The sequence below is a fragment of the Gekko japonicus genome, unplaced genomic scaffold (genome assembly GCF_001447785.1).
Source record: "Gekko japonicus isolate JY-2015 unplaced genomic scaffold, Gekko_japonicus_V1.1 scaffold2910, whole genome shotgun sequence".
In the NCBI taxonomy this organism is placed as follows: domain Eukaryota; kingdom Metazoa; phylum Chordata; class Lepidosauria; order Squamata; family Gekkonidae; genus Gekko; species Gekko japonicus.
In genome coordinates, this window is record NW_015172634.1 from 80521 (window position 1) to 94396 (window position 13876).

Genomic DNA, 13876 nt, shown 5'->3' on the forward strand with positions numbered 1-13876 from the left:
CCCCCCCTTCCTTTTTTTTTAAAAACCCCCCCCCCTTTGGGGGGGGGGGGGGGTCCTGTTCCACGTGTGTTTTGCTCCCTCTAGTGTTCCATTTGATACGACATGACTGTGTCTGGCACATCTCCCTGCAATTTATGCTGGACATAGAGCAATGTAATATTGAATCAACCACAAGGGGGAGCAAAACTCATGCAAGCAACAGGAACACCCAAGTGAGGAAAATGAGGGAAAGCTTCACCTTTCTCACCATGAGTCGAGGCAGATTGCACAATGAAGAATAAATAATAAAATAATAATACACACCAACAATGCATAAGAAACGGTTCGTCTCCCCTCCCCACTGTTGAGATACAATAGAACAGAAAGGTTTCCAGGGCTCCACCATCTTCAGCAGCGAGTTACCCCAAACCTATAAGGGCAGCAGTCAGCTGCAGTGGAAGCAAAATTGCCCATACCTGGGTGAGAAGTATTTGAGAGATCAAGTTTTGCCCCCGTCTTGATCCTGGATGTGAGGCTGTTGGGTTATCTATTGCGGGCCTATTTCTGCCCTCTGACTTGCAGCTCCCATGTAAAAAGTCCCATCCCTGGCTTGGAATGTCCCACTTTGGACAGAGGCTGGTGAAATTCTCCCCGTGCCCCAAAGAGTGTCACCTTCTTTAATAACACACGCACGCACACACATACACACAAGCTGGCAGTAGCTCCTAATGGCTAGGACAATGCTCCTGCAATCTCTTGTGTCTTCCAGAGAAGAATGAGTGTATCATTGCCAATCCTGCCTTTGTTGTGTATTCCTCTATCGTCTCCTTCTACGTCCCCTTCATTGTCACCCTGCTGGTGTACGTACAGATATACATAGTGCTGCGGAAACGCAGGAAGCGCGTCAACACCAAGCGCATCGCCACCCACATGGGCCCGGACTCGGACACGCAGGCACCGCTGAAGGTAACTGCCCCCACGACCCCAATCTCCATCCTCTCTCCTCCCTGGTCCTCTTTGGCCCCTAGGATTGTCCCCTTCCCCCTTTTCCCTCCCAGGTCTGTGTGGCTTTGCATCAGTGAACTAGCACCTTGCAGAGATGGCTGCTTGCTTCTCCCGCCCTTGCTCCCGGGCATAACGTTTCTCCAGGGTGTGTCCATAGTGGGGTCCTTCCATTACAGCAGGGGGCCCCCAACCTTTCTGACCTTGTGGGCACCTTTGGACTTCTGAGACACCGTAGTGGATGCAGCCACAAAACGGCTGCTCCAGGAAGTAGAGCCAGTGACAAAATGGCTGCCCCAGCTTACCTTCAGTCACGCGGCAAAGATCCATGTGCCTTGTTGCAAATCTGGAAACCCGATCAGATCTCCAATGGCTGACCAGAAGCCTTGCTGGGCAAAAGCTCCACCCGGCCCTGCCCACCAGTGTTCCCTCTAAGCTGAGTTAATGTGAGCCAGCTCGCAGTTTTTTAGCCTCCAGCTCACACATTTTTGTCTCAGCTCAGGAAGGAGGGCTCCAGAGCAAACTGATTTATGCAGTAGCCAAATTGCTCGCTCACCACTTCAATGCCAGTCGCTCACAAAGTAGGATTTTTGCTCACGAGACTCCACAGTTTAGAAGAAGCATTGCTGCCCACTTCCTCAAAATCACTCGGTGGACACCAAGAAAGGGGTGGGTGGGTGCCGCGGTACCTGCGGACCTCACGACGGGGATCCCTGGATTGCAGTCTTCTTGACAATATCGTTTCATTGCTGATTCTGCACAAGCACATTTGAGGGACCGGGGCCATAGATTCCGCCTTCCATTACCTGCTCGTGCCATTTCTTGAGCTGGGCGTGTGGCTCGATCCTGCCAGAGCTGGACACAGCAGAACTCCCTGGCTGGAGCTCAGAACGACATGTTGGAAAGACGTGCCGTGAGCAGCGGCTAGGAGCCGACTTGGCACAGGAACTGCTGAGACAAAGGAGGAGGACGCAGAGACACGGGATTAATTAATTTTCTGCCTGTCTCCCTCGTGGCACTTAAGGCAACAAGAGCTGTGTTCCCTTTGGCCACCGTTCAACTGTTTTAAAACAGAAACGGAGTCCTGCCCGGAGGGGAAGGGCCAATTTATGAGCTCTTATGCAAATCTTTAAGTGCCCTGTTATCTTTTTTATCCTTTAAGTGAGGATGCGGTAGAGGTTTATAAAATGATCGACGGGGTGGAGAGGGTGGTCAAAGAGAACTTTTTTTCTCCCTCTCCCAAGAGACTAGAACTGGAGGGCATCCAATGAAGCTGATGGGCGGTAGGTTCAGGACAGACAAAAGGAAATACTACTTTACACAGAGAGTGATTACCATGTGGAATCTGCTGCCAGAGGCTGTAGTGATTGCCACAGGAATAAACAGCTTTCAAGGGGGATTAGACAGACTCATGGAGGAGAGGCCCATCTGTGGCAACTAGCCATAGTGACTAAAGCAAACCTCCACATTCAGAGGCACTAATCCTCTGAATCCCAGTGCCAGGAGGCAACATCAGGGGAAGGCCTAGACCTCCCTGCGCCCTCCAGAGAAACTGTCTGGCCACTGTGCGGACAGGATGCTGGACTAGATGCATCACTTGTCCCATCCAGTAGGGCTCTCCTGATGTTCTTATGCCTCACTGTGCCCTGCAAGACTCAGGCCAGCTGACGCCAGGGCTCCCATTCAGGCGTTGATCAGGCGAGCACCGGTTGAGCTTTCACTGCAGCTCCTAAACTGTTCTGTGGGCACAGACAAAACATCTGGACAGATCGGAAAAGGCTCATGGCTAACAAGACCCGCTCTTGTGGTTTGGGACCCAGGGCCGGCTCGCTCACTAGACGAACTAGGCGTTCGCCTAGAGCGGGCTGGCCCTTAGGGGCGCCAAATTGCACCCGCCGCCCACCACCACCAAAAGCCCCCCAACCACCAAAAGCCCTGCATTTCCGCAGCCAGGGAAGCTCTTTTGCTGAACCCGGCGCAGGGGGGGGGGCGCCAGAAGGGATCCTCGCCTAGGGTGCAAAATAAGCTGGGGCTGGCCCTGTTGGGACCCAACCTGCTGACTGCAGCCCACCAGATTTGTGCAATGGCCCCCCTCCCCGAGGGGCTGGTTAGCTCTTGTAGATTTTGTTGCCTGAAAAGTAGGGGGATGGTTGAGCAGCCGGCCGACCATGGATCACGGATGGCTGGTGAATGGCCTTTGGATGGGATGGGGTGTCTACAGGTTTGACCGAGCTATAAAATGTTCTGAGATGGACCTCAGACAACACCTTCACCCGCCTGCTTCCTCCAGGACAAAGCAGAGTCTGCCAATCTCTTACATTCAGGGAGACCGAGTCGAATCCCAGCTAGCGTTTTGGCTCTGCTCCATGCCCTCCGCTGCTTTCCGGTGTCCCCCTCCCCGTCCTTCTTGCTGGCTCCGTGCTCCCAGATGTGGTCTTCTTACGTAACCCGTGTATCCCTCCTTGCCTCCTGTCCCGCACCCACCCCCTACCCCTAGGACAAATGCACTCATCCCGAAGATGTGAGGCTATGCACGCTCATCGTGAAGTCCAATGGGAGCTTCCCGGTGAAAAAGCGCAAAGTGGTGAGTGGTGTCTTCATGCACGGCCGTCCATCTCCTCTGCCTGTGGGAGGAGTGGAACAAGTTCTTCTGAGGGTTTGCTTTGCACCCTGAGAAGCCAGAGAGGAGAGGCAGGAAACATCTTCTCCATGGTGCTCAAAGAGATGGTTCCCCCTTCCCTTTAGTAATGTATTAACAGCCAGCGCAAGCATTCTCACATGAAGCTGCCATATACCGAATCAGACCATTGGTCCATCAAGGTCCGTATTGACTACTTGGACTGGCGGAGGCTCTTCAGGATCTCAGGCAGAGGTCTTTCACAACACCTACTGCCTGGTCCTTTTGGTGGAGATGCCGGGGATTGAACCTGGGACCTTCGGTATGCCAAACAGAGGCTCTGCCACTGAGCCAGAGCCCCTACATGGGAGCAACTTCAGAGCACTTTGTGTCTCCTGCAAGCTCACTGCCTGGCCACGTGCTGGAAGCCGGATGGGGCTACACATGGGCCCGCTGGACTTGTGATATCTCAGTGGCACCTTTGAGCCTCACCTATGCTTGAGGGTAGCCTGTGTATGAATTTGGTGATGCTCTCAAGTGAGTCATGGTTCCTAGACCAGCCTTTGATGTAAGGCTGGAACACCCAAGAGGAGGCCAGTAAAAAAGAGGCCAGTTCCTCTGGAGGAAATAGCCGCTTTGGAGGGTGGACTGTATGGCATTATACCCAGGGTTGCTAGCTTTGGGTGGGGAAATACCTGGAGATTGCGGGGCGGAGCCTGGGGAGGGCGGGGTTTGGGGAGGCGCGGGACCTCCACAGGATATAATGCCATAGAGTCCACCCTCCAAACTAGCTGTTTTCTCTAGGAGGACTGAACTTGGTTGTCTGGAGGTCAATTGTCACAGCGGGAGATGGCAACCCTAATGATACCCTCCCTTCCACAGATCCCTGCCCCCGGGTTCTACACCTCAGGCTGCAGGGATTTCCCGACCCAGATCGGGCAGCCCTGGCCCATTTACCGCACCATCCCTGGGCGGTATCCTTCCTGGGCCCACCAACCAAGCTGTCCAGTCTGCCAGGGTCGGCATGCAAAAGCGGGCATGGGTGACGTTTCCACGCCATTCATTGTATGGAATAGATGGTGGGCCCCCAGAGTTCACGCTTCACTCAATCCAAAATGCTCCCAGAGCTGGCAACGCTACCAGATTCTCTTGTGAATTGGCCGCTTCAGAGAACCCTGGATGGGCTTGCTTTCTGAGAGACATCCTCCTCTTTAGTTGTTGTAGATTTTTCCGGGCTGTGTGGCCGTGGTCTTGGTCCTCCTCTTTGTCTCCTCATAAAGCCAATTTGCAACCATTTTCTCCGCCACCGGAAACTCATTCTTTGTTCGCTGCCCCCTTTCTGATTGGTCTATTTAAATGGTTGTGGTTTTTGTTTTGTTTTATTGGCTTCATGTATGTCTGTCTTTTTTTATTTCTTTTATTTTTGGGGGGGGTCCTTCTCCAGGAAGCCGTGAATCACATCGAAGAGATGGAAATGGCAACCAGCACCAGTCCTCCGGAGAAGAGCAAACACAACAAGCCGCCCGTGGCCAGAAAGAACGAGCTGGTCCAGCCAGCCACCTCCAAACAGTGTGTCCCTTCCGGCCTGCAGTCTCCCATGGACAGCCCGTCCAGAGTGGAGAAGAACGGACACACGACCAACCACCCCAAGGCAGCCAAGGTCTTTGAGATCCAGACCATGCCCAATGGCAAGACAAGGACCTCCCTCAAGAGCATGAGCAGGAGGAAATTTTCACAGCAGAAGGAGAAGAAAGCCACCCAGATGTTGGCCATCGTGCTAGGTAAGCCTCCTAGAAAGGCCTGCAGATAGGGGTGCCAACCTCCAGGCGGTGGCTGGAGATCTGCTATTACAACTGATCTTCAGGCAACAGAGATCAGTTCACCCGGAGAAAAGGGCTGCTTTGGAAGGTGGACTCTCTGGCATTTATACCCCAACTGAAGTCCCTCCCCTCCCCTCCCCAAACCCTCCCCACCTCCTCGGGCTCTGCAAACAAAATCTCCAGGTATTTCCCAACTCATACCTGGCAATGTCCACCAACTATCTGTCTATTAAGATTCCAGTCCAATAGCACATTTAGAAACCAACAAGACTTCTAGGGTATCACGTTTCAAGAGTCAAAGCTCACTGGCAGTCTCCAAGCAACAGCTGGACCAACACTTGTCAGGGAGGCTCTAGGCTGATCCTGCACTGAGCGGGGGAGGGGGGGTTGGACTAGGTGGCCTGTATGGCCCCTTCCCAGGCCTGTAGCTGCAGGGGGCATCTCGGGGCCTGGCCCCCCCTGACTGACTGCCAGAGCCCCCTGACTTCCCACCCAGCCCCCAGGCACTCCCTTGGAGGTCTGTGCAGGGGTCTGTGCGGGGTGCCCCCTGACTTATTTAAAGGCCCCCTCAGTTTAAAAAATCCTGCTACAGGCCTGCCCCTTCCAACAACTCTGTGATTCTACGATTCTTCAGATGCCCTTCATCAGATGGCTTTGACTCGCAAAAGCTCCTGCCTTCGGGATCTAAAGGTAAAGGTAAAGGTCTCCCTTGCTCGAAAGCCAGTTGAGTCCGACTCTAGGGTTGCGGTGCTCATCTCCGTTTCAAAGCCAAAGAGCCAGAGCTGTCCAAAGACGTTTCCGTGGTCATGTGGCCAGCATGACTAAACACGCAGTTCCCTTCCCACCAAAGTGGTACCTACTTATCTACTTGCAATGTCTTGCTTTCGAACTGCTAGGTTGGCAGGAGCTGGAACTAGAGACGGGAGCTCACTCCATCATGCGGCAACCCGGGTCTTGAACTGCTGAACTACGGACCTTCCACAGCCTGCAGTTCAGCGTCTTAACCACTTGAGCCACCGCAGCTTGGGGATCTAGCTGGCCTTTAAAGCCGCTACTGGACACGAGTCTTGCTCTTCTCCTATAGAACAACACGGCCGCCCACCTGAAACTGCAGCCCCATTTGGGTCATTTTAGTTTCTAGGGAGAGTCCATGCCCCATTTGGTCGACAACCCACGTATTTGTCTTTTTGGCAGGTCCAAAGTATCTGTAAAACCCCACAATCCATGGGAAATTATTACAAACATATTACACCATCTTTACACAATACAGTGAGATTGAAGGTTTCGGTCGTAGGCAGTCCCAAACACATTCGCAAGCAACAGAGGAACTGTTTAGCTGACGGGGGAGCGATAATGAAAATGGAAGTGGGTGGAAGTATGGCTGAAGTGGTCATAGACTGGAAAGATCTGCCTGCTGAGTCTCAAGTGGGCATTGCGTTTTGCATAACAACGGAGGGGAAGGAGGCCATGAATGCAGGCCTCTCCTGCATTTCGGCTCCTCCACGAGAAAAGCAGAGAGCCCATCAGTCCAGCCAAGGCCGCTACAGAAACGAGGAGGCCTTAAGATATAAATTACAATTAAAAGAGTTCTAAAACCATACAAACCGCCTGATGTAGTAAAGTGCTAATTTGACGATGGCAGCCTTCATTCAACACTCCCAGCTCACAGTGAGCTCCTAGATCTTCCTTTTTCGGTTGTCCTTCAGGCGGCTGGCCCAGGCAGTTGATGGAAATTCCAGGGGGCGGGGCTCTTCACACCAAAGGGCTGGACCTGACCACATAGAATCATAGAGTCAGAAGCAATGCTCCCTCTAAGCGAGGAGGCCACTGGCATGTAGGGTTGCCAACCTCCAGGTGGTGGCTGGAGACCTCCTGCTATTCCATCTGCTCTACAGGTGACAGAGATCAGTTCACCTGGAGAAAATGGCTGCTTCAGAGGGTGGGCTCTCGGGCATGCACCCCACTGAAGTCCCTCCCCCAAAGCCCACCCTCTTTGGGCTCCCCCCCCAAATCTCCAGGTATTTCCCAATTGGGAGCCAGGCTGCGAGCTGGAATCTTGTGGTTTATTGTTTATTTATTTCTTGGATTTCTAAATTAGACAGGTAAATTACATTAAGATATAAACTACAATTAAAACAGTTCTAAAACCATACAAACCGCCTGATGTAGTAAAGTGCTAATTTGACGATGGCAGCCTTCATTCAACACTCCCAGCTCACAGTGAGCTCCTAGATCTTCCTTTTTCGGTTGTCCTTCAGGCGGCTGGCCCAGGCAGTTGATGGAAATTCCAGGGGGCGGGGCTCTTCACACCAAAGGGCTGGACCTGACCACATAGAATCATAGAGTCAGAAGCAATGCTCCCTCTAAGCTGTGGAGTCCTGTGAGCAAAAGTTTTACTTTGTGATCTACTGGCTTTAAAGTTGTGAGCAAGGGATTTGGCTACTGCATAAATGAGTTTGCTCTGGAGCCCTCCTTCCTGAGAGGAGACAAAAATGTGTGAGCTTGGAGGCTAAAAAACTGTGAGCTAGCTCACACTAACTCAGCTTAGAGGAAACACTGGTTGGAAGGGACCTCCAGGGTCATCTAGTCCAACCCCCTGCACAAGGCAGGAAATTCACAAATACCTCCCCCCCACACACACTCACACACAGTGACCCCTGTTCCATGGCCAGAAGATGGCAAAAAACCTCCAGGATCCCTGGCCAAACCAGTCTGGAGAAAAATTGCTTCCTCACCCCAAAGTGGCAATCAGCATTTTCCTGGGTGTATAAAAAAGGGCCACAAGAACTAAGCACGGAGGCAAGCCGTCCTGCCCTCCCTCTCATGATCTGCCTAAGTTCACAGAACCAGCATTGCGGTCAGATGGCCACCTAGCCTCTGTCTGAAAACCTCGAAAGAGGGAGAGCCCACCAACTCCTGAGGGAGCCTGTTCAGCTGAGGAATCACTCTGTCAGGAAGGAAGTTCTTCCAAATCTTTAGCCGGAAACTCTTTTGATTTAATTTTAATCCGTTGGCTCTGGTCCAACTTTCTGGGGCAACAGAAAACAATGCTGTACCATCCTTTATATGACAGCCTTTCAAGTACTTGAAGATGGATATCAGATCACCTCTCAGTCATCTCCTCTCCAGGCTAAACATGCCCAGCTCCTTCAGCCTTTCCTCATAGGACTTGGTTTCTAGACCCCTCACCATCTTCGTTGCCCTCCTCTGAACATGTTCCAGCTTGTCTGTATCCTTCTTAAGAACATAAGAGAAGCCAATGTTGGACCAGGCCAATGGCCCATCCAGTCCAACACTCTGTCACACAGTGGCCAAAAGTACCAGGTGATATCAGGAGGTCCACCAGTGAGGCCAGGACACTAGAAGCCCACCCACTGTTGACCCCCACAAGCACCAAGAATGCAGAGCATCACTTGCCCCAGAGTCCCTATCTATACCTTGTGGCTAATAGCCACTGATGGACCTCTGCTCCATATGCTTATCTAATTCCCTCTTGAAGCCGTCCATACTTGGAGCTGCCACCACCTCCTGTGGCAGTGGATTCCATGTGTTCATCACTCTTTGGGTGAAGAAGGACTTCCTTTTATCCGTTCTAACCCGACCGCTCAGCAATTTCATGGAGTGCCCACGAGTTCTTGTATGGTGATAAAGGGGGGAAAGTGCCTCTTTCTCCACCTGCTCTGTCCCATGCATTAAATTATGGTGCCCCAAACTGAACACAGTACTCTAGGTGAGGTCTAACCAGAGCAGAGCAACATGGTGCTCCCAGTATGACATCTGGCATTCACAAACTGGCCTTTGAAATTGTTCCCCTTTAGAGATACCTTGGGGTTGCCCGTGTCCAGGTAGAGCCTGGGGAGGGCAAAGTTTGGGAAGGAGAGGGACCTCCATTGGTAGGGTTGCCAATCTCCAGGTGGGACCAGAATTACAGCTGATTTCCAGGCTACAATGATCAGTTCCCCTGGAGGAACATGGCGGCTTTGGACAATAGACTGTATGGGTTGTCAACTCCTGGTTGGGAAATACCTGGAGATTTGGGGGATTTGTGCCTGGAGAAGGTAAGGTTTAGGGAATGGGAAGGACATACTATGCCATAGAGTCCACCCTCTGAAGCAGCCATTTTCTCCAGGGGAACTAATCTCTGTTGTCGGGAGATTAGTTGTAATCCCAGGAGATCTCGCTTTTTAGTCAAGTTTAGTTGTTTAGTTGTGTTGGGTGATAGTGAGATATTGAAAAATGTTATTTAGCAGAGATAATATAGCCCAGCAGAGCCTGAGTAAAATAATTAAGATTCAGAGTCCATGAAATATAAAGTTTTTACTAAATTCTAGCATAGAGGAGGGTAACTGGGATGAAAATAACAACAGAGCTAAATGGCTACATCCTTACACTACAAAGACAAAACTAGAAGAAGCATTATGGCTTCTCTCCTTCTTCTTGAGAACAGCAAACAAAGACGGGAAGAGGAGCCATAAAATGCTAAAACACTTTGACACTTTCGTTCCAATCAAACTCCTAGATCAGGGAGAAATTTCCCGGGCTTCTTGCATCTAAAGAACATTGGTTACATGAGAAACATGTGACTTCCTGAGAGTAACATAAACAAACATTTAACCCCAGATATACTGAGTGTTTTCAACTTGTAATACCCAACAATTTGTTTCGAGAGATTCTTCTTCAGGCACAGTTATTTCTCCTGGAACCAAAGCTCACAGTGCTACAATGCACAAGTCAACGATTCTATAGGAGGCTTGTGCCTGAAGAAGAATCTCTCGAAACACACAATTTTTGCCTGGGAGGCGTGTCGCTTTGATGCTTGCTGTATCTCTTTTTGGAAAGCACAACAGCCTGCTGCATCTCTCATCACTGACGACTGCTGCATCTCCCATCAGTCTCTCATCAGAAAGCAAGACAGTCCGCAGCATTGGAACCTGTCTCTGTAGCTGTGGACTTTTCTACTAGATATATAATGTTCTTTAGGTTTTTTTCCAAAATGACTGAGATGCCCTAGGGTCTCTATTGTATTTCTCTATGATTTAAATCAATATATGAAGACATATATAGGAAGGATGTGGACAAGCTCGAGCGTGTCCAGAAGAGGGCAACCAGGATGGTGAGAGGGTTGGAATCCAAGTCTTACGAGGAAAGGCTGAAAGAGTTGGGTCTGTTTAGGCTGGGAAAGAGCAGGCTTAGAGGGGACAGGATTGCAGTCTTCAAGTATCTGAAGGGCTGTCATGTAGAAGATGGAGCAGATCTGTTCTTTCTTGCTCCAGATTGCAAGACTAGATAATGGGTGGAAATTACAAGGGAGTCGATACCGGCTAAATATCAGGAGAGACTTCCTAACTGTAAGAGTGGTTGATCAGTGGAACAGACTGCCTCGGGAGGGGGTGGATGCTCCTTCACTGGACGTTTTCAAGCGGAGGCTGGATGGTATGTTGTAGGGCTATCTTTCGGCTATGATCCTGCAGAGTGCAGGGGGTAGGACTAGATGACCTGCAAGTTCCCTTCCAGCTCTAACATTCTATGATTCTATTTAAATCAATATATGAAGACATAGTAGCATATTAGTATTGTGTATTTTGTTCTAACATGATGTTTTTCTACGTTTGACCCACCTGGAGGCTGGCAAACCTATCCGCTGAGGTCCCTCTCCTCCCCAGACCTCACATTCCCCAGGCTCTACCCACAAATCTCCAGGAATTTCCCAACCTGAAGTTGACAACCCTAAAATACCTACGTCCAAAAAGATGACATAGGGTCTGTAACTCTTTCCTGGTGAATCCTAGAACAGGAACCTGGATTTCTGTTTGGTCCTCTTCGCCAGGGTTCCTCTCTCCTGTAGATAGCCAGTCTCCAGAGAACAGTTCCACACGCTGATGCTTGCACGGAACGTGTTATCAGATTACCCCATGTGCAGTGCCCCCTCTAAGCTGTGGAGTCTTGTGAGCAGAAATTCTACTTTGTGAGCTACTGGCATTAAAGTCGTGACCCAGCGATTTCGCTACTACATAAATTAGTTTGCTCTGTAGCCATCCTTCCTGAGCTAAGACAAAAATCTGTGAGCTCGAAGCTAAAAAACTGTGAGCTAGCTCACACTAACGCATCTTCGAGGAAACACTGCCATTTCCCCGCATGTTCCCCCAAGGGCACTATGGTTGGGGAGTCAAAACCTCCTGGATATTCCATGCCCCAAGTCCTTCAAACTTGCTGTGACCAGGGCCAGGGCGTTTTTGGTGGCGGCTCCTACCTGGTGGAATGAGCTCCCAGAAGAGATCCGGGCCCTGCGGGACCTTGTGCAGTTCCGCAGGGCCTGTAAGACGGAGCTCTTCCACCAGGCTTTTGAGTAGGAGCCGCTGCCACCATTATTCCACCAATGTTCTTTCCATCACCGCACTCTACCACCGCTGATGCGGGTATCATCGGAGGTGCGAGACGTCCCTGGCGGATGACAGGGTTGTGGTAACATATACTGTTGTTGTTCTGTTCTAACATCTTCAGAACACCATCTTGGTTTTAGGATTCGGAGTGTATTGGAGCATCGATATTTTATTTTTACTATTTTTAATAACTGTATTATGCTAGATTATTGTATTTTATACTGTTTTATTGTTTAAATTTGGCATCTATGCCCTTGTTAGCCGCCCTGAGCCTTCGGGGAGGGCGGGATGCAAATCTAAAGAATAAATAAGAATAAATAAATAAACATTACACCAAACTCAGATCCCAGAGTGCTGGAACAGAATGTCCTGTGAATCCATCTCTATCCAATCAGAATGGGGTGGTGGTACATAGGAATTGTCTTCCTATGCCTTTCCTTCCCTTGGTGAGCTCTGGATGACGGTGTTCCCATTCGGACCCATTTTGCAGTTCGAAGATCTAATGCACCCTCGATTCCTGACCAGAGAGAGTGCTTCAGCCTCAGCACGGCTAACACGTCTCCTCTGGTTTGTCTCCCACAGGTGTCTTCATCATCTGCTGGCTCCCCTTCTTCATCACCCACATCTTGAACATGCACTGTGACTGCAACATCCCCCAGGCCATGTACAACGCCTTCACGTGGCTTGGCTATGTCAACAGCGCGGTCAACCCCATCATCTACACCACCTTCAATATTGAGTTCCGAAAGGCCTTCATCAAGATCCTCCACTGCTAACTCCCCTGGGCGGCCAGATGGGTGGACAGCGTGGTCAGACCCAAGGGGGGTGTTGGATCTGGAGACCAGCTCGCAGAGTTACGTGCCATACCTTCATGCTTTGACTGCAGGGAGGAGACAGCGGTCTTCGTGAAAGGCTGTCTCCCTGGAGAGGCGACGTTCGGACTCGGAGAGAACGGCGCGGAAGAGTTTGTGTCAGATGCCACATTTGCACTGCGCTTTATAAAAACAGAAACTAGGTGAACACAAACACACACACTACAGCACCACTCATGGTCCACGAGACCTCCAAAGCGCTGGCCCCAAACAGACACCGCCGGCGGCTTGCGTGTTGCAGTTAGGGATGCATTTCTCACCAAAGACCCCCGTCGCCCTGCCTGCTTTGTGACAGGAGCCCCTCCCGTCCCGGGAATCATGCGCTTGCCTTCAAACTTCCGCTGCCGTCATGGGATTTGATCGAACTTCTAAGGCCTGGAGTGACCAGCTCCCTGAAAGCATTCCCTTGCCAGCCCTATGAGCCAGAGGGAAAGGAGCCGTAGGAAAACGGGACTTCAGGACAGAGTGGGAACATCGTAACACCAATGTATATATGAATAAATAGAATGAATTGAGCAAAAGCCCGAGCCAAAAAATAAATCAATAAACGAACCAACAAGATCTCCAAAATCTTGTCTTGCATGGTATGCATTGTATTTAACCGGGTCATCAGCAGTCATCTCCCCGCACCTTGACCAGCGTCTTCTCTGACGATGTGGCCTTGTGTATGAGGGGACCTACAGGTGGTGGGAGAGAGAAGGGCATGGAGGTGTGGAGGACAGAGACCGGATCGGGCATTCACCGCTCAAGGGGTGTCTCCAGAAAGCCCAGCGGGGTTCAGATACCAAGGCTGCCTTCTGCTAACACGTCTCTGCTAGCAAACAGAGGAAGCCACGGCAGGCAGAGATTTCTTTTGAGCCATTTTCAGAGGCTGACCATGCTGGTCTGCAGCAGAGAAGCCGGATTTGAGTCCAGCAGGACCGCAGAGGCCAACAAGAGTTTCAGGGGATGAGTGTTCGGGACTCAAAGCTCTCTTCCTCAGGCATCTTTGACCCTCAGAAGTTCACAACCCAAAAATCTTGTTGGTCTCCAAGGTGCTGATGGCAGAAAGGGCCATCAAGTCACAGCCGACTTACGGCGACCCCTCATGGGGCTTTCAAGGCAAGAGATGTTCAGAGGTGGTTTGCCACTGCCTGCCTTCACAAAGCAACCCTGGACTTCCTTGGTGGTCTCCCATCCAAGTTCTGATCAAGACGGACCCTGCTG

General features: G+C 50.8%; 1 protein-coding gene across 2 annotated transcripts in view; it reads left to right on the top strand.

The window, feature by feature from the left end:
• The window catches only part of DRD2 (dopamine receptor D2), a 22078-nt gene extending 9504 nt beyond the window's left edge, over positions 1 to 12574 (top strand). The window contains exons 4-7 of one of the 2 annotated variants that reach the window (XM_015421697.1): positions 749 to 945; positions 3479 to 3565; positions 5043 to 5379; positions 12381 to 12574. In XM_015421697.1, coding sequence (XP_015277183.1) covers positions 749 to 945; positions 3479 to 3565; positions 5043 to 5379; positions 12381 to 12574 — 815 coding nt within the window. The remainder of the gene's footprint in view (positions 1 to 748; positions 946 to 3478; positions 3566 to 5042; positions 5380 to 12380) is intronic. The other variant, XM_015421699.1, reaches the window with a different exon arrangement.
• Positions 12575 to 13876: the final 1302 nt, after the last annotated feature.